This window comes from Ahaetulla prasina, chromosome 5 (genome assembly GCF_028640845.1).
Source record: "Ahaetulla prasina isolate Xishuangbanna chromosome 5, ASM2864084v1, whole genome shotgun sequence".
Lineage (NCBI taxonomy): Eukaryota > Metazoa > Chordata > Lepidosauria > Squamata > Colubridae > Ahaetulla > Ahaetulla prasina.
Window position 1 is genome coordinate 106,933,596 of NC_080543.1, and position 21,702 is coordinate 106,955,297.

Below are 21,702 nucleotides of genomic sequence, written 5' to 3' on the forward strand. Positions count from 1 at the left end.
AACATTTCAAGCTTGACATGTCAGACAGCGATGATGGATCAACTTGACTGCTTCAGATAGAGAATGGAAGTGCCCTAAAGGTAGAATTAAAACTCCCAGTTCCCTCTCAGTCCTGGTTGGGAAGTGTACGTTCAGCAAAACCTGAAAGGTTAAGAGGCTGTACATCACTGTGTTCTGGAAAGTGGAGATAGAATAAGGAAAAGATAGAATAAGGGAACGCCTTCCGTGATGGTGAACCTATGGCATATATGCCAGAGGTGGCACGCAGCACTCTCTCTGTGGGCATGTGAGCCATCGGCCCAGTTCAGCTCTGCTGCACATGCGCGCGTGCCTCCTACCGGCCAGCTGGTCTTTGAGTCTCTGCCACGCATGCACAGGGGGCGGGGTGCACAGGTGGCAGGGCACATGCGAGGGGGCTACATGTGCATGCGTGGGGGCGCAGGGGTGTGCATGGGGCCTCACACACATGTGCAGGGTAAGGAGATTGCATGCACATGCACAGGGGCATGTACGGGGCATGCACATGTGTGGGGGTGGGGCACATGCACAGGGGCAGGTGCATATTGCATTTTGGGGGCACTCAGTCTGGAAAAGGTTAGCCATCACTGGCCTAGGTGCTAGGTGGAATTTAGAATGTCATGGATGCTAGCAAGAAGAACCCTTGTTAGAGAGGAACCAGCAGAACATGTCTTTCTGGGATTGTAATCAGTATGGAAGATATCACTTCCGGAGAAAGTTACTACTGCACCATCTCTGCCAAAGAAGTACATGTTACATTGTTTCTTAAAACCCCAGAGAAGTGGCAATAAGTACTGTAAGTCAGGCAGATGTCCTAGAATAAGAAGAAATCCATATATACAACTGATTAGATGGAGGCTGAAACAATTGATACCCTAAAAATGTCCTGGATTTGTGAAAACATTTGGATGTTTTCCACATTTTGAACGAGAAGATAACTTACTAGAAAAGAAGTCATGTGCTGCATTTGCTGAGGTCAAGATATCACTAAATTTTCTAAAAATTAAATTAGGAATTCATCTTTCAGCAAAATATCAAAAAAGTTTTTGAAAAAAGGAAGACATTTCAATGAGACATCACCACTATGCAATTCCACAAGCCTGTACTTCAATACAGGGTTAAATTTAACCTAAATTTAGATTTCGAGCTCAGGTATAATACTAAGAATACTGAAATTCTAAGAAAGGCTTAAAGATCTACATAAGAGTTTTAAAAATTTCTATTAACTGAAAATGAAAACACCAAACGTGAATCACTATTAAATTAAAGGTTATAGAACAAGATGATGGGCAAATTCCAGGAAATAATTGAGTTCTACTTACCTACATTCTAAAAAGTAGGTGTAATAAATTTATAATTATGTGTTCCTTTTAATTCTTATATAACGGTTAAATATTTATTTTATTATTTATTTATTTATTATTCGAATTTATATACCGCCCTATCTCCCGAAGGACTCAGGGCGGTTCACAGGCAGATAAAAAACATGTATATACAAATTAAGAAAACCATTAAGAGACATATTCAAAAAGCCTAATTATTAAAAATAATATAAATATTAAAACCAATTAAAACCCCTATAAAATTTAAAAAATTTAAAATTTAAAAAATTTAAAAACTAGTCCAGTCCCGCGCAGATAAATAGGTGTGTTTTAAGCTCGCGACGGAAGGTTCGGAGGTCTGGAAGATGGCGGAGTCCTGGGGAGTTCGTTCCAGAGGTGGGAGCCCCACAGAGAAGGCCCTTCCTGGGCGTCGCCAGGCGACACTGCCTAGCTGACGGCACCCTGAGAGTCCCTCTCTGTGAGGCGCGGGCGGTGAGAGGTATTCGGTAGCAGTAGGCGGTCCCGTAAGTAACCCGGCCCTATGCCATGGGCGCTTTAAAGGTGGTTACCAGAACCTTGAAGCGCACCGGAAGGCCACAGGTAGCCAGTGCAGTCTGCGCAGGATAGGTGTCATCACGGGAGCCACGAGGGCTCCCTCCCGCCAGCAGCCGCATTCTGAACTAACTGCAGTCTCCGGATGCCCTTCAAGGGAGCCCCATGTAGAGAGCATTGCAATAATCCAGGCGAGGCGTCACGAGGGCGTGAGTGACCGTGCACAGGGCATCCCGGTCTAGAAAGGCGCAACTGGCGCACCAGGCGAACCTGGTAAAAGCTCTCCTGGAGGCGGCCGTCAAATGATCTTCAAAGACAGCCGTTCATCCAGGAGGGCGCCCAAGTTGCGCACCCTCTCCATCGGGGCCAGTGACTCGCCCCGACAGTCAGCCGTGGACTCAGCTGACTGTGCGGGATGCCGGCACCCACAGCCACTCTGTCTTGGAGGGATTGAGGTTGAGCCTGTTTCTCCCCATCCAGACCCGTACGGCCTCCAAACACCGGGACAGCACTTCGTTGGGGTGGCGCGGTGTGGAAAAGTACAGCTGGGTGTCATCAGCGTACAGCTGGTACCTCACACGAAGCCACTGATGATCTCACCCAGCGGCTTCATATAGATGTTGAACAGAAGGCGAGAGGATCGACCCTGCGGCACCCACAAGTGACCCGCCTCGGAGCCCACCTCTCCCCCCCTGTCAACACCGTCTGCGACCGATCGGAGAGATAGGAGGAGAACCACCGATAAACAGTGCCTCCCACTCCCAATCCCCCCAACCGGCGCAGCAGGATACCATGGTCGATGGTATCGAAAGCCGCTGAGAGGTCTAATAGGACCAGGGCAGAGGAACAACCCCTATACCTGGCCCTCCAGAGATCATCCACCAACACGACCAAAGCCGTCTCAGTGCTGTAACCGGGCGGAAACCGGACTGGAGCAGGTCTAGATAGACAGTTTCCTCCAGGTGCAAGGAAACTGATATGCCACCATACTCTCTACAACCTTCGCATGGCGGGTTGGAGACGACGATAATTACCTAAAACAGCGGGTCAGGAAGGCTTCTTGAGGAGGGTCTCACCACCGCCTCTTTCAAGGCGGCGGAAGACTCCCTCCACCAAGGAAGCGCTCGTAATTGCCTGGAGCCAGCCTCGTGTCACCTCCTGAGTGGCCAGTACCAACCAGGAGGGCACGGGTCCAATAAACATGTGGTAGCATTCAGCCTACCCAACAACCTGTCCATGTCCTCGGGAGCCACAGGGTCAAACTCATCCCACAAAATGTCACCAAGACCACCCTCAGGCGCCTCATCTGAGTCACCGCAATTCTGGTCCAGACCGTCCCGAAGCTGAACGATTTTATCGTATAGATAACCGTTAAACTCCTCAGCACGTCCCTGCAACGGGTCATCCCGCTCCCCCTGGTGAAGGAGGGAACGAGTCACCCGAAACAGGGCGGCTGGGCGGTTATCTGCCGATGCAATGAGGGAGGAGGCGTAGCTACGCCTCGCTTCCCTCAATGCCACTAGGTAAGCCCTATTATAGGACTTCACTAGTGTCCGATCAGCCTCCGAACGGCTAGACCTCCAGGAACTCTCTAGGCGTCTTCTCCGGCGCTTCATCCCTCTCAGCTCCTCAGAGAACCAAGGAGCCGATTGGGACCTGCGCTGGGTCAGAGGCCGCAAAGGCACGACACGGTCTAGGGCCCCCACCGCGGCCTGTTCCCAGGCCGCAACAAGTTCCTCAGCCGTGCCGTGAGCCAGACTCTCAGGAAGTGGCCCAAGCTCCGTCCGGAACCTCTCCGGGTCCATCAGGCGCCTGGGACGGAACCAACGTATCGTATTTATTTCAACTTGTTTTCAATTCTGAAGAAAATAAACGCATCAGATAAAAAGAAAAGAAGCTAAAACAAATGATAAAATCTGAATTACCTTTCCAATATATTTCTAGTTAAAAATGACTAAACCTTACAAAATATATTGAATTATCTTATACACGTCTATTGTTACATGTATATTCTATGCTTCCAATCAAAAAGTGTAGACAATTTCTTCTGCAAAACAGTGGCTAATTGAACTCTGGGAGTATGCCTCCATGTCCAAAACTTCGTATTTCAAAGGTAAATCTGATAGAGTTTTTAATTCAACTTAAAAATCATTTTTGCCGTAAAATTCTATTTTAATTGCCTTAAAATATGAGTTTATATCATCTAAAATTTAGGTTTCTTTTAATATAAAGTTTTAATTGCTAGGCCAGAATTACTATGTTTTAATTTTTTTATTTAGCATATGGCATATGATTTACACTGTGCTATTGTTGATATTTCTATATTACTTCCACTTCTACAATAATTTGTCATGACAAAGTTGTCATATTTTGGTTAAATTAATTAAAGAAATAAGAAAACATAGCCTAATTCTGTGATATATGAATTTTCCTCATCTGTTTTGTGCTTGAGTTTACCATTTTTTGCAAGATTGATGAATCTGGGTCAATCCCCGGGACCAGAAATGTACTTTTCTGAGCTTTTGGACTTGTGATAGAGCCTGTCTTTAGGGAACTTCTCTTGGAAGAGTAAACCTCTGGTACTGGTGACCGACCCAGATTCAATTTGCAACATTATCCTGGGACATGTATATTTACTGTTTTTTGCCTTTTTATATATAATGTCTACTCCTTTCCTTTGAAAATGCTTAATGCAAATATAATTTTTAAAATAGAAAAAAGTTATACCTTTTTTTCTCATGATCCACTCTTGATACTATTGAAATGTCCCATGCTCAAAACATTTCATTACTCTTGTATCATTAATTTTCTCAAATTTTGCTCTCAATGAAATCAATTATACTTTTAGATTTATAATAATTCCTTTAACATGAGCATATATCTTATTATTCCTTTGACATGATGAAATATTATTATTATGATTCATCAAACAGCCAGATTTTTACACTGGATTTGTCATTTTTATCCATCTATCAATTCCTTCTCAAGAACCTAGGATAGACATTTTTGATGGTGCTAAAGGTATTGTCACAGGAGTTGTTCCAAGTGAAGTTGCCTTTTGCAGTTGACTGATGGGGGGTTTGTCAAAGCCGATAGTGTTCAAGTGGTGTTCCAGATATTTTGAGATTGCACCGTTATTGGTACTATCATTGCTTTCCTTTGCCACAATCCTTCTACTTATATTTGCAGGTCTTTATTTTTATTTTATGATTTTCTCCACTTCTTTCTCTTCTGTTCTACTGTTTCTAGGTACTGCCACATTCAGACTTTTTTGTCTTCCTTATTGACAATTGCTAACATGGCAGGTACTTGTATGTTTGAATTAAAATCATATATCACTTTAGCTTCTTCATTTTCTGTTACTTTATTTTATGGGCCCACCAGCTCTTGCTTGCAAGAAATAGAATTTCTTGCAGATGTTTCAATGCACTGTTGTTGATACTTTGCCATGCCATTGTTTGTAGATAGTTTTGAACTATTAAATTTCCACCAATCTCACACTGTGAATCCAACTGTACCCATGCATAATGATAATAAACTTATCGGTACACTGGGTGCCATATCCAAAAATCTTGGACAGCATTTAGAAAATACCTGCATTGAGAAAATTTTGATCTGTCAATTATAAAAGGCCAGACCGCTTGGATCTGCACATATACTATGCCCATATATTGTAGGATCCTAGATTCTTAGGAAAAACTCGATGCATATGAAGGTCGATACCAGCTAAAAAATTGATAACTCTGATTTCAGATTTTCTTAATAATAATAATAATAATAATAATAATAATAATAATAATAATAATAATAATAATAATAATAATAATAATAATAATAATAATGCAAAAAGAGAGGCTAAGTCAATGGTTCTCAACCTATGGTCTGTAGACCTCTCGGGGGCGCAGGAGGTCCACAAAGGTTTGAAGAAATGTTACAATTTAGAATTCAGTCTTGGGGGTCCATGGCCATGTTCCTTGGCCACAAAAGATATTTAAAGGGGGTCCATGGTAAAGAAAAGGTTGAGAACCACTGGGCTAGGTACTTAACCTTGATCAGATTCCTTTCATTCAATATTGGTAGCTAATGAGAAAAAAGATACAGGTAGTCCTCGACTTACAACAGTTCGTTTAGTAACTGTTCGAAGTTACATCATTGAAAAAGTTTACTTATGACCATTTTTCACATAACCATTGCAGCATCCCCATGGTCATGCGATCAAAATTCAGACACTTGGCAACTGACTCATATTCATAAGGCAAAATTCAATGTCTCGCTTCGCAACAGAAACGTTGGGTTCAATTGTGGTCATAAGTTGAGGTTTATAAGGTTTATAAATCTAATAAAATAAATAAATAAATAAAAATAAGTTGACTACATCTACATCTTTATTGCTGGTAGCCTGAAATTACAGGCAAAAACTGGAGCAGTAAAGAAAGGCTGGGGAATATATTGTCGTTGAAATGCTGTGAACAAATTAACTATATTTTTTTCCTTTGAAGTGTACTTAATATAATCAAACTCAATAAAATAGGCAATAACTCCTAATATTGTTAACCCATATGACTAATAATATTGTATTTTGTATTTTTTTTCTCTTTAGGTTTCTATCACAGTCCACGTAAATAAATAAAGATATCAATTCAGCTGGATTAGTGTCAATTTAAAATCCCCTTCCCTTCTTTCATTCAGCTGATGGCCTTTGCATAATGAAGCAGAAAACAGCTTCTACTGTGTAAAGTCAACATCAGAGAAACTAAAGATGTAGGACAGGCAATATCCAACAACCAGTTTTGCCTGTCTAGATGTTTTGCCTGTCTAGATACTTCGAAGGGTGTGCTCCTGCTTAAAATGTGTCAGTGAAACTGCAAATGTAAGACTACAGTAATGGATCAACAATAAAACAAGGACAGATTAAACAGGCTTTGTGTGTCACAACATATTTGGACATCTGCTGTTCTACACTATCAGGTAACCCAGTTAATAGAAATCCATAATGTATTTTGTCATTTCTTGTTGCAATTCAGAGTATTTATAGCTGACGAAGTCTTTTATTATTTATATTCCTTTCCATATAACCGGTGGTGGGACTGAGCCAGTTTGCACCACTTCAGAAGAACCGGTTGTTAACTTTCTGAGCAGTTTGGTAAACTGGTTGTTGGAAGAAATCATTAGGGCAGAGAACAGGTTGTTAAATTACTTGAATCCCACCACTGCATATAATGATGATCTGTATGCAGGATCAATAGGGCATCAATACGGCCACAGAGTCAGGTAGTGCATTCCAGGCATTGACTACTCTGTTGCTGAAGTCATATTTTCTGCAATTGAGTTTGGAGCGGTTTACCTTAAGTTTGTATCTATTTTGTGCTCGTGTATTGTTGTGGTTAAAGCTGAAGTAGTCATTGATAGGTAGGACATTATAGCAGATAATTTTATTTACTACGCTTAGGTCAGACAGAAGGCAGCATAGTTCTAAGTTGTCTAAGCCCAAAATTTCCAAGTCTGGTGGCATAAGGTATTCTATTGCAAGCAGAGGAGCGGAGGACTCTTCTTGTGAAATATCTCCAGACCTGTTCAATTGTATTAATGTCCGATATGTAGTGCGGGTTCCAGACAGATGAGCTGTATTCGAGAATTGGTCTAGCAAATGTTTTGTATGCTTTAGTTAGCAGTACAATATTACCAGAGAAGCAGCTAGGCAAGATTAGGTTAACAACTCTTAATGCCTTTTTGGCAATGTTGATGCAGTGGGCTCTGACACTTAGATCATTAGAGATGAGTACTCCAAGGTCCTTGTCTGAGTTCATTGAGCTTTATTTATTTTTTGAATAAATCTTTAAAAAGAAACTTAATTTCCTGCTCATGTTGTACATAAATTTATGAGGATTCCTAATGAGATAATTAATTCTCACCTGTAATAGTATCATGTAACTAGCTTGCTAGTCAAAACATTATAGGGTACTTTTTCAAATATTTTTCTGAAACAATCTTAAAATAATGTCACAAAAATGAGTTTAAGAAATCTGATGAGATTTGTTCTTGTATTTTCTGGCAATTATTATATTATTTTGAAAATACATATTGGTTAATACCTTATGAACCGCTTTGGAAATTTCTTAGATCCATATCAGATTGAGCAGTCTAGTTCTCTGAATCTTCCTTTTTCCCATTTTGAAGATTGTGTTTGAATTTCATTCATTGTCCAGGATCAAAATGTATAAAGTTCAACTAGATATTCAGTAAATTCCTTCAGTATTCTGTAATTCATCTAGATTTGGGCTCTCCATTAGTTAAAAATATAAGCCAAATAATGGTAGCCAACATTGAATTTACTGTACTGTTTGCACAAATTAAAGCTATTCTAAAAATTGAATAGTAGGAAATCATTAAGTTTCTAATGCATACATGAAAGAACTAAACAACTATCTTAAACATCAAAAAATCTATCTATGGTAATAATTTCAATCAACAGCTCTATATAATAAATCAGAATTTCCAAGTTACACATATGAGTAGTATCATTTATTGCAAATCTTAAGAATAGCACAAAACCTAAACCAAATATTTATGTCAAAAAAAGAATATGAAAATATTATTTATTAAAATAATGTAATACTTGATTTTAGTGATACGTTTTGCAAAATAAAAAGATCCAAATAAATTGCACATAAATTAAACTTCTTTAAAAATATAGATGTTATACATAATGTTTAATTACAGCAGGACAGTGATTCCAGTTAAATAAAATTAAAACCTTTATCTTTCTCAGGTATAAAATTATTCATGTTTTCAAGCAACACAGCAAAAGCCTTAAATTACATCACCATTTCCACAGTAGTTATCACCACTTTTATATTCCATCACTTTGGCAAAATTAGGTGGTTGTTTTTTTAAAACAGTGCATAATGTTACAGAAAGTGTATACAACTTCATATTGCACTTTATATATACAAATAAAATGTAAAAGAAAATAGAGCATTTACTTGGAATGAACATGAATCCATCACAATTGTAAAAGGATGAAAGTGAGTATGAATATTAAAAATATTTAAAATGCAATACATTTATATAGACCTTATAAGCTGTATTAACAAACTTTTACATTTATTAAGATAATATCATGTAGTCACCATTGATTGGAAGCAAATATTTGATTCATTTTAAGCTTATAAGCTCTCCAAAATGCCAGTAAGTTATAAAATAGAGCACAACTGTTAGTCAACATTATAAAAAGCTACTTCTACTTACATTAACACCTCTGTTTAGTGCTTATTTAGTTCATAGTGGTTAATACTTTAATCAGTTCATATGTGCATAACTTCAGCAACACTCTTAAGTTTGTGTCCACACATGTTTCAAATCTGCCTACATTGTGCCATTCACTTCATTAAATCCTTATGTGATCAGTTTTCCTAAATACTTCTCAGAACATAATATTGCAAGCATGATATAAAAATATGTGCATTTCTGATGTCTTATTTCCTTATACCTGATTGATACAATAACTAGAATCTGCATAGTTCTTTCACAATTTTTGATTTCATCCTGAGTTAGCAAGCTATCCCCAAACCCTCTTGTTCCAAAGTCAAGGTTACTTTCATGTATAAGACAGTTATGCAATTGAAGAAGAGCTGGGCATCCCATGAACTGTTGTGCTTGTTGCTGTCCCACTAATGGCATTGAAAATGTGTAGTGAGTTGGACACTACATTGGCCTTTTCTTCCACAGCAGTAATCTTAAAAAAGAAAAAATGGTGTCTTATACACGGGCTGAGAACATTGTAAAGAATAATCATCTTTGTAAAGATTAGGGTATCAGCCAATTATGAATAACCCTTGCATAAATGTAATTTTTAAAATGAGAACAGCATATCATCCCTCTATGAACTTTAGAAAGAGACAAAATGATTTACCTGACAACAACACCCCAATTATTTAAAGGAACTATACATCCCATATATATTATTGCAATGAGGGTTGGCTGACTTGTCTAGTGGCAAAACTGTTATGGATCAATATAAGTCTTTTATTGCCAGTCACAGAAATGAAAGACAACAATGGGTTATGTAGCATGGAGGTACATTACATAAAGCCCACTTCTATATTGAGCATATTTGCTATTTTTCCCCAAGAAAATTACTTTAAAAAAAAAAAATAAAGCACATTAATCTTATCTGACTGATAATTTTTCAATTACATAACAAAAAAACATGAAAACTGGATTTACTGGTTCAGGACAATTTGTAATGACAGAAATCAGTCAAATAAGGTGGGAGGTAGATATTTCATTTCTGATATCTAAGCCAGCTAAATTTTTTGAGTAATTGAAAAATATCAATGTCATACAGATTTTTGGAAGCTGGCTTACTGATATCAATCACAGTTAATATTAACTATTCAGATCTGCAGAAGTATGGCAAGATACGATTAAGCAAAAGTGAAAATAAATGTCAGTGGGGGAGAGGAGTCAGCACACAAAATGAATTTTTCCAGAACTTATTTCTGCTGTTGTTACCTGATCAAGTATATTGCAGATAGCTCTGGCTGCAATTCTTACCATTCCTAGTCACAATCACCAGTAATTATGCTGGCTACAGAATGGGAAAGCTCACCAGCTTGCCACTACCAACTTGCCACTGCGAAGTTGCCTCTGCCAGCCCACTACTGCCAAGTCACCATAGGTCAACTCCACATGGCCAATTCACTGTGGGGACAATTTGCTGCAGGCAGCCAAAAGAAGAGCTGGGTGAGAGAGTGGGTGGGCATAGTGCAGAGTAGAGGTGGCTTCCCATTTTCACCTCCCTGGCCACCATCCCCCCTGCTGTGGAGCTTTGGGCAGAAGAAGCCAGGAACGGTGGCAGATGATGGCGAGGTGGCAGCAGCCAGAGTTGTCCCATTTTCACACCACCTACTGCCACTGCCCCATGTCTCTTCAATCCTGAGTTCGGGGTGGTGGTGGCAGGAGCTGTGAAAATAGGAAGCCCTCACATACACACTTGCTCTCCCTGCTCTCCCTCTGATCACCCATGAAGAGTTGCATCACCAAGTTGGCCATGTGGAGTTGTCCTGCAGCGACTTGGTGGCACTGAATTGGCAGAAGCAACTTGGTGGCAGTGAGCTGGCCATGCCAAGCTGCCATGCAGATTTGTCCTAGATCCCGTTGGCTAGGGATGGCAAGAGTTGCAGTGCACAGTATCTTGAAGTTATTAGCTTGGGGAAGACTGCCTACACTACCTGTATGGTAAACTAGAGCTAGAGAATGAGAAACTACTTCATTTATTAGAAACAAATCTAATATGCAAAATAAACAAGGGTAATCCAAATTTGTCTTGTATTAATAAGTTAAAGTCAATAAAACATAACTAAAAGACAAAGAGAAAACTAGAAAGAAACTAAAAGATATTACCATCCCAGCTGATCACATTTTCAAAGCAGCATAGGGGAAAAGAAAAGGAAGAGAGAGAGATGCCCATTAAGGTTTCTATGGAATATGATAACACTTTTCTCAAAGAAAATGTATTTAATTTCTTTAATATGTACTTAGGAAAGCAAAATAGGTATTAAACTTTGCAAAAAAGGCGTACACCCTTTAAAATAATAAGGTAAAAATGTAAGATATAATAAGAGATCAATAGATGTTGGTTCCCCACTTTTTAAAAATACAAGATGATTATTTCATAATTGGAAGCCTCTACGGAGCACCACATAGAGAGAGTTGAACCGCTTAAATCTTCCAGACTGCAAATCTCCTGAGAAATTTGTTGCTCTACTCCCTCCTGAAATCTTGAGAGATGTTCATAAACTATTGGCACTCAAGCCAGCCACCACCCAGAGTCTGTATCATGCTATGGGATCAGTTATATTAAGAGTGGCTCCAATTATAGCAGTATCTAAATTGGTTTTGGAAAAGGGATTGCATACCAATAGTGGCAGGTCCACCCTCCTTGTAGCGTATGATACTCTAATATGATTGTCTGAATCCCATTCACACATTCATAAACAAATCTATGCAGATTTTTCAGACATAAATCTCTCCCTTCTTATACTGCTTCCCCACATAATAATTAGACTTCTAATTAACTGTTGCTCTACAGTACAAGACAAATACTTAGTATTTGTTAATATAGTACAGTTCCAATGCAGGGGGATTAATATGGAGGAGTCTGCAGGATTTAGAAGAATAACACATTTTCACCAACTCTCTTTGAAAATAGTCCTCCACCATACAAAGTAGAGGCTTTTTTTGAAGTGGTATCATCAGATTGTGAAGTAATAAAAAGAGTTGTTCTCATGTCCAAATATCTCCCAATCAGAAAAAAAATAAATTCAATGTGTTGACTTGGGGAAGAAAGCGATGGGCTGAACATGACTGGCAATTTGACCCATGTCACAGAGGTACTCCATGCCTATTATAGGAAAATGATGTTTTTTAAAATTATGTTGTATGTTTAATTTAAACATGTCAAGAAATAGCAAACAGATAGTGTGCTATTGCTGAACATGTGCTTACATGTTGTACAGGCATACTATTGGCAGAAAAAAATAATTTTACTAAGCAGCTGATAAACAGAAAGGTGACTAATGGCAATCTACTGTTACTGAGTAGTTACGCTGCAAATGTTACCATAGCTCATCTTAGAACCTATTGTTTATTTCCTAGCAGGACAGAATTGGGGAAAGTGTGACAGAAAGAAAGTTGTCAAACTTATTTTTATGTCAGCTTTAAGGAAAAAAGTAAAATAAGGCACAACCTCTCTTGTTCAAATGTCTTTTATAGATATATATATATATATATAATATATGTTTTTGTCTGTACTAGATACACACATACAACCAAGCAAACAAAAAACAAGATAGGCAAATTCTGGGTGAGATTACTGGCATGGAGATAATGCTTTTTAACCATAGGATAATCTAGAGTATCTTGAATGAAGCTCAGTACATACTTGCTCATGCATAATTTCAGAGAGTTCTTTTGCCATCTCTCTATAGTTAGCTTTCATTTCTTCTTGATATTCTATCTGGTCTTCTTTTATAAGCCGTTCATTTACTTCTAGAGCCTGCCCACAAGTTTCAATAAACTGTCTGAAATGAAAATGGAAGTGAAAAAAAATGAAGTTAAAAGCATTTAAGTATCTTATGTCCAAGAAAAAAAATATCTTCAGATACTTTACCTGAAAATTTCCTTCAGTGATTTGACTTTATTGTCTGGATATCTTTTGGTGCTTGTATCATCCAAGAAAGCTCTGGCATAAGCCAATGGACCAGCATTAACCTAAAAGAAAAAGTGTTGTTCATTAATATAGTTTTTTTTTGTCCTGTAATAACATTAGATGAATGTCCTGAATCTCTTACAATACATGTTATATCCTGTGGAAAAATAAATAATGTCATTGACAGTTGGAAGCATTTTTCTAACTAGATTTTGATTATTTGGGTTATTATTTTAATATAATGACTAGCAGATGTTGAATAATAAAGGAAGGGAAATGGTTTAGTGGTTTTAAAAAAAGGAAATATACCAAATGAAAAATGTATGGCACTTACCTGGACACTAACACTACCCTGCAGCTTTAATTGAAGTTTGATCATATCAACTTCAGTTGATGAACAAAGTTGCCTGAGTTCTGCGTTTTTTTTATTCATTTCATCAATGGCTACCTCAATTGGATTTAAATCTTTGTACTGTTGATACATTATGGGAATCCGCTTTTTCACATATGGAAAACAATTGATAACTAGAGATAGAAAATAATTAATATGATTAAGCATGTTATTTCATAGTTTGTGAATTTCAATCACAAAGTTTTGAAAACAAAAAACTTTTTTTTTTACTGATAATGCAATTCTTTTTATATTCGGACCAAGTAGATTTTGACTAAAATACATATTCTAAAAAATCACCAATTTGGGAATTAGTGCTCCTTTCTGTGTCACTTCTGCAGACAATCCTTAACATAGCTATCCCTGAATAGCAATTAAGAATCAACAAATGATGTAATGCTTTTTTAAAAATGCACTCCTTATTTAGCATTTTTCCCATGAAAGGTGCTGCTGCTAGAATTCAGATCCCAGTTGCAAAATGATGAAACTCCAGGGAGAAGCATTTAAAAAGCCATGGTGATGTCAAAATCATCTTATAAACATCATGAAGCCATCATACAGATGCCCATGTAAGTGCCCTTGAGCATGTAATCCCCTATGTTTCAGCTGTATACTGGCTACCAGATTATTTCTTGGTGTAATTATATTCTTTAAGGCAGGGCTCTCCAAACTTGGCAACTTTAAGACTGAGGGACTTCAATTCCCAAAATTCCACAGCCAGCATGACTAGCTGAGGAATTCTGGGAGTTGAAGTCTTAAATTTGCAAAGTTTGAAGACCCCTGCTTTAAGGTCACAATAGCTGTAACCAAAGTAATAAAAAAGTCTCCTCCCATGTTAGTCTGCACATTGTAAGATGAATCTTTTGTAGAGCACTCTGAGTTAAAAGGACTAGCATGAGAAGATTACAGTCCTACTTTTTTTCTAAAAGGTTAGATTGCTTTGGTTTTTATCTTTCTTCTATCAACACATATGCTTTTTTTAAACTATTTGATTCTACTGCTGCTAAAGTGTATTTTTTTTCTTTACTGTCTTGTCCTTAATTCTTGTACTTCATGGTACTTTTTCCTGATCAATATATTCTCTTAATTTTACTGATTTTCATTTCACTGATTTTTATTTTTTTATTTTCTTGAATTGTGTTTTTTTTACATTAATTTATTTATATTGATCAGCTGGTTCAAGTATAGTAAAAATTGAGAACAATTTACAGATCGTCATCTAAGATGTTTTGGTTGCTTGGTGAGAAAGAAACATCCAATCTTACTTAAGCAATCAATCATGGTGCAAGGGTAGTCATGAGTCAGCATATAATCTGGCCTTGACATATTAGTAACTGTTATGGCAATTGAGAGGCAATAAAAACTAAGTTCTATAGCAAAATCAGCTCTTTGTAGGGCTGCATTTGTTTAAAAGGACAGGACACAAATAAAAGAGTTTCAAGCATGCACATAATGTGAATGTCTCACATACTACCATAAATCATAATGAGTTTAAGAATGTGAAAAGACACAAAACATGCCTGCCACCTTAAGGCATGTAGGTAGCCTGCTCCAAAGAAAGAAAATCTGAACTATAAAATTCAAAATAATGGCACTGTCTTTGCTTAGAATATTATAGAAGTAATCTGCATTTATCACAGAATGCTCTCACTAAAGAGCTATGATCAATCCCAGCATGACTTTTAATGAACGTATTAGGAAGATAAAATATTATTTTCATAAAATGATACCTATTTTTGCAATTGTAAAATGGTATCTTAAAGCATATATTATCACTAACATTTTCTGGTGATTTTTGCTTAGGGGGATTGGTACTAATTGTAGCTTCTATTAAATAAAACATCTTATTCACTCAGTCTGTTTGCATTGCTTCTCTGAGACCCTAATAAACATGCACCTAAGAGGTGGGTTTCAGCAGGTTCTGACCAGTTCTGGAGAACCAGTAGTGGAAATTTTGAATAGTTCAGAGAACCGGTAGTAAAAATTCTGACTGGCCCAGTCCCCATCTATTTTCTGCCTCCCAAGTCCCAGCTGATTGGGAAGAAATGGGGATTTTGCAGTAACCTTCTCCTGGATTGGGGTGGGAATGGAGATTTTACAGTATCGTTCCCCTGCCACACCCATCAAGTCATGCCCACCAAGCCATGCCACACCCACAGAACCAGTAGTAAAAAAATTTGAAACCCACCACTGATGCACCTGAAGAACTACATTCATATTTACAAGAATGTGACTCTAGTTTCCTTCAGGACTCCCAGCTAAACAGGTCAAGGTCAGCACAAAGGTAGAAAAATGTTTACAATATACCTTGTATTAGTTTCTAACACTCATATGTTCATAAAAGTGCCTGAATAGAGTTAGTATGATTGATTCAATGCTACTTAGCCTTGGTAGGGAAAAAAACCTATACCAATTTACTGCCAAATGGAATTGTTAAGAGTTGGTAAGACATAATCACATCAAACCTTTAATAAGACACAGATTGCTCTGAAATCTGAGAGGAAGAGAATAAGCTCAGTGGGTGGCAGGAGAAACAAGAGCTGCATTTTCTCTGCACTACCTGTAAGAATGATGCGTCGCTTGCACTGTTCTTCCACCACACCTCGTCTTTTACCCAGCTGAGTAAAAGGCATCTCGAACATAAATCGGCGGACGTTGTGATTTTTTTCAAACTCCGTTTTTCTTTCCTGCAATTCCTTTTCTTCAAAATATGGAACTACATGTGTAACTTGAATATAAGCATATTTTGAATCCAAGTCCTTAGGATTTACCTTCAAAAAATTGTAGACAATATAATGCTCAGTTATGAATATATAGTTATTTATTAATTTAAGGCTTGATATAATACTTTCATGAGAACTAAAAACATACTATTTTGTTGAAAAATTGACATAAAAACGTTGACGTTATTCAGTAGTGTTACTAAGCTCAGACTAGCTTTATTATAATTATTAAACCAAATGAAGATCTGTGAAGTCTTATTTTATTCTATTTAAATAATAGCAGCAGAAAAGATGATTTGATTTATTTGTTTACTGTATTTAGATTTTGTTACAGCTTCTTCAATTCTTATAAAATAATATGTGGGCCTACTTTGTCAGAATCCTGGATCATCCTGACATTTTCAGATCCAAATTTATCTGAGTAGAGCTTTTGTAGCCTCTGGGAAATTTCTGAAAGAGATGTGAGCTTAGGTTCTTTGTAAATATATTCTTTTCCATCCTCGTCTTCAAAGAATCCCTTTAGAAAAAAAAACAGAATGGTTAAATTCTGATTATATCAATATTCAATATTTAATGCAATGTCAGTCTTTAATGTCAAGGATGAAGGAGAAAAAATATTGAAGAATAAAGCAGTGGGGTTGCATTAAAATGAATACACACAGCTATATAGTGAATGTTGTAATTATATGTGATGTTAAGGTTAACATTTTCAGGAACATACATTTTTCCCCCCAATATATTGTTTGTATGCCTGTTTCACATGCCAAAACACTAGCCGATGCTTAAAGAATTTGTGTGATTTTGAAGTTTAACAAAACACTATAATTCATTTCATCATGTCATACAGTATAACCCAAGTTAATTTTAAATCAAAGGTTAATTTAGCTGAATTCTATCTTATTTTTAGGAAATGCTATAGATCATCATTGTTCATGTACTCGCTGATTTATTTATTTTGAATAGGTTCCATGGAAGGTGAAACAGGTGTTTTCATCTAGAAAGCAGATCTATTGTTTTATAAATTACAGAAATAAATATCTGTATCTGAAAATGAAATGGTGCAGGGAATACAACATAGCATGTTTAAAATGCAGACTAAATCGACAACAATATCCACACCAGATTAAGCTTGTATGTAGTGATGTTTACTGCACTGCTCGCTTTAAAAAGCAATATTTGTAATTACCTCCACATCTGTTTCACTGTCTGTAAACTGGTATTGCTATAGTCATAAGAGACAATAGAATAAATGGAGTGTTATATGTTTCAGTCCTGTCATAATTTAATTTCTATCACCAACACACATTTTTTCTCCAATAAATGCACATACACATATACTTATATACACAATTTATTTTATTTGGTTGCAAAGGAGATCTATAAATCATGTTAAAATAGTGAGTATGCCTAAGTACAGAGACAGCTTTTCCAAGTGAAATTATATTTTTTCACAAAAACTGAAACAAAGATCAGGGAAAAAACCTCTCCATATCAAAACACCAAATAATGTCCTTAATAATTTATATTGATATGATTAGAAAACTTACCGCTGCCTTAAGAAAGTAATCATAAAGAAAAAAGAAAAAAGCATAAAGTTTACTGATGAAGAGATTGTCCTTTCCAGAATACAATTGTTAGTTCTATAAACATTAATTGAAAGTACATGCAAATAGAAATAGACACAACAGATTTTAAAAGCATGCTGTTAGAATACAGGTAGACCTTGCTTAACAGCTGCCCTGTTTAGTGACCATTCAAAGTTACAATGGTTGCTGAAAAAGTAACTTTACAACCAGTCCTCATGTTCTTGATCATTGCAGTGGCCCTGCAGTGGCATGCTGAACATTTAGGCACGTTGCAATTTACAACCATTAAGAACAATATCACAGTCACATGATTGCCACTTGTGCTCTTCACAACCAACTTCCAACAAGCAGCTTCTATGGTGAAGTTGGCAGTAAAATTGCAAGTCTCACTTAACAGTGTTGTCTCACTTAACAACTGGGGTGAGCTGTTTAACGACTGAATGAGAAGTGACGTATGTCCATCACAATCATATGAAGTTTCATTCAGTGACTGCATCGCTTAGTGATGTAGTTGCCAGTCCCAATTGTGGTTGCTAAGTGAGGGCTACCTGTAATGTTGCATTCTTTCAGGTGTTTAGTTGGCATTGAGCAAAAACTACAGCAGATAGTGCTCACCTGTCCAAAAAAGGCAACTCTGAAATACGTTCCCAACAATCTCTTGCCTGTGTGCATAACTTCGGTAACTTTGCTATATGCACGGTGCAATGTGTCATACAGATGTGCTAACTTCTAAAAATAGATGGGAAATGTTTTTTGTGAATAAAGACATGAATACATTTGGGTTATTAGAAACAGAATAAAATGTATTATCTACTTAAGTGTTAAAAATTCAAAACTAGGTTTTCTTAAAATAGAACAAAAAGGGGTTTCATGTTAAAATAACTTTTTAAATTACTAGTGGTGACATCTGTTGAAAAATCCAATGATCCCAGTTTCATTAAATTAGGCAGAACTATATAACAACTGAAAACATTAGCTTTAATCATCTCAAGTCTATAAAGATATATAGAAAAAAGATAGTCTTCTTAATATGAACTTTGACTACATGATAACTGCTCAACTAGGAAGCCAACTCATTGCACTGCAGTATCCCCATGGTCTGTCATAAATGTGAATTACACCTGTGTGAGGTTGACACCTGTGTACAATATCATTAAACATAAATTTCTGACGTATTTATAGATTTAAATTAATACCTCAAAATCTCTTCGTTTTTCATATATGGGAATTATAAGTTTATATATATCAGCAATCAGTTCATAACGTTCAGCCTTCCAAAGACCATCTGCACATTGTTCCAATAATTCCATCAATATTTCCTAGTTACAGAAAGGATGACAAGCAAATTGTCATTATTAATAGAAATTAATCTACCAATTTTGTGAAGAAAAAATAAAAAATATAGACACAATTTTTACACTATTTATTGATGCATCTATCTACCTCATATTTAAGCACTAGCAATATACAGCAAATATTCTAATAAAATTTTGCTCCGATATTCAAGAAGCAAACAGGGATGTCAATTAATATTCAAAATGGATTGGATTTATATGTTTAACTCAGTTTCATCTTTCTTTGATCAATATAATGCAGAAGACCACATTCAATACTTTCATTTTAATGTCAATTAAAATAATTTCCATTTATCTTCATTCTCTTAGAAAAAATTGGCAGAATCAAAGTTATAATACATATTAAATTAACTGATAACATTCATATCAGTGGATTTTTGTATTGGTTTATCACCAACTAGATATCAGTATTCCTAGAAAATATACACACACACACACACACACACACACACACACATATATATTTTAATAGGGTCTAGAGTTCATGTAATTATCATAAGATAAAGTTTATGAGTTAAAAACGGGCTCAGCAGGGTACATGCAATAATTATCAGCTAAGCAATTATTCACTATGTGGCAAAATGTAATAATCTGAAAATAATAAGCAGTAATTTTTACAGAAAAATCAAATTCAGATATTTTTCTAGAATAATAGATAGTCAATGTTATTATTTTCATTTAGGCAGCATGTTTACTTATTCATACAAATTATTTCTCGATCATATAACAGAAACTGTTTTAACATTCTTAAGTACAGTATAGCAAACTATGGGTGAACCTCTATGCAGTACTAACAATGTGGAAATGTGAAATTTTCATATTTCTTACAGGTTGCATTAGTCTGATCAAATCAGCTAATTAAATTGACATGATAGAAAAAGCATTTTTCTAAAAAAAAAATGTTCCCTGCCTTATGATTGTTTGCAGTACAGTTTAGGACAATGATGGTTAACCTTTTTGATGCCGAGTACCCAAGGCGTGCACATGGATGCACGCACATGTGCCCAGACCCCCAAAATGCAATGCGAGCGGCCTCACACATGCACTCCCACGCATGCGACCTGCCCCCCCCAGCACAATTGCCCCAGCCCGCCAGTGCCCTGTTTTGGCTTCCAGGTTGGTGTAGGAGGCCTTTCAGGCCCAAAACGGGGTGCGGGGGGGTGCACGCATGAACCCCCAAAATGCAATGCGAGTGCCCCATGCATGCACGCTGCCCTCCGCGCATGCGCACGTGTGTCTCCCACATGCGCCCTGCCCCTTGCGCATGTGTGGCAGAGACCCAAAAACCAGCTGGCCGGCAGGAGGTGTGCACGCATATGCGGTGGAGCTGGGCTGGGGCGACAGCTGGCATGCCAGGTAACATGGCTCCATGTGCCATTTTGGGCACGCATGCCATAGGTTTGCCATCATGGGCTTAGGAACTGTAATAAATAAATGAATTTAAAAATGTAATGTTATTTGACAACCCTATTTGGGCTAGTTAATGAAACAGACATTTCAGAGATCAAGAAAATCAAAACAATAATGACTTATAAGTATATAAGTTTGCATACTTCATTAAAGTGAACACCTTGCATCCCCACATCTTCCATCATTGAGGCCTCTTCATCTATATTTGGAGTGATTACTCTGAAGCTGCTACAACCTTGCCTAAACATTCCTAAACATATAGGAAAAAACATGAAGAAAAATGCACAAATTAATCTGGGGAGAAAAAGAATGTAAATCCCACAGGTGAATAAAAATGATCTGATAGTTACTGGTAAATAGTTCAGTTGTGAGTTTTGTATAATTGTGTTAGGATATATTTAGAAAGCAGTATGTATCAAATATTGAGGGTATTAAAACTATTTGTAACGTTTTCTTCCAAAAAATGAGCAGTTCAATTGACTGCTGTTCTTGAAGGAGACTACAAAAGAATTATTTCATGGTAACAAGAACAGCAACAAGGAAATTTTGGCAAAGGACCAACCTATCAGAAATGACCTTCCAAGGTATCGGAGTCTCAAGTCGATTCTGCAAGGACATCTACTACTTAAGTAACAGTCCATGGTCTTTCAAGACTAAGATTGAACAATGAAAGTCCTTTTATATGATAGGCAATTTGGGAGGTGGGTGGGAGGTGGATAGTATTAAGGTTCACTCCACCCAGAAATACAGGTATTATGTATCCCCTAAGATGGCGCCGACGAAGGCTGCCTCGGTGAAATGCTCTCTAATTGTTTCTTTATTTCTAATTGCTCTCTGTGACTCACTACGGATTTCCTACTCACGAGACCATCTGCTAAAAATTAAGGAACATTTCTTTAAGGAGCAGCTTTCTTTAATCTCACCCCCGCCTGTCTTTACAAACACGGAGGAGATTCTAACACAGGAGGAGGCAATTCCCACGGAGCCATGGATTACTAAAAACCAAGCAGCGGAAGCGAAGGAAGCGAGGTAAACGATCTGGGATCTTAATCAAGCTAAGAACTACTAAAACTCCTCTGCCTTCAATTTTCCTAACAAATATCGCTCACTTGCAAATAAGATGGATGAAATAC

The 21,702-nt window shown here is 37.1% G+C and overlaps 1 protein-coding gene across 4 annotated transcripts in view; it reads right to left on the reverse strand.

Annotated features, from left to right (window-relative positions):
* Positions 1 to 8,472: 8,472 nt before the first annotated feature.
* The window catches only part of DOCK9 (dedicator of cytokinesis 9), a 134,570-nt gene continuing 121,340 nt past the window's right edge, over positions 8,473 to 21,702 (reverse strand). For 2 of the 4 annotated variants that reach the window (XM_058184564.1, XM_058184561.1), the window contains 10 exons: positions 20,713 to 20,819; positions 19,001 to 19,123; positions 18,420 to 18,533; positions 17,405 to 17,440; positions 16,589 to 16,735; positions 16,056 to 16,266; positions 13,439 to 13,629; positions 13,066 to 13,166; positions 12,838 to 12,976; positions 8,473 to 9,627 (listed from right to left, as the gene is read on the reverse strand). In XM_058184564.1, coding sequence (XP_058040547.1) covers positions 9,505 to 9,627; positions 12,838 to 12,976; positions 13,066 to 13,166; positions 13,439 to 13,629; positions 16,056 to 16,266; positions 16,589 to 16,735; positions 17,405 to 17,440; positions 18,420 to 18,533; positions 19,001 to 19,123; positions 20,713 to 20,819 — 1,292 coding nt within the window. In that variant the 3' untranslated portion in view covers positions 8,473 to 9,504. The remainder of the gene's footprint in view (positions 9,628 to 12,837; positions 12,977 to 13,065; positions 13,167 to 13,438; positions 13,630 to 16,055; positions 16,267 to 16,588; positions 16,736 to 17,404; positions 17,441 to 18,419; positions 18,534 to 19,000; positions 19,124 to 20,712; positions 20,820 to 21,702) is intronic. The other 2 variants (XM_058184565.1, XM_058184563.1) reach the window with 1 other exon arrangement.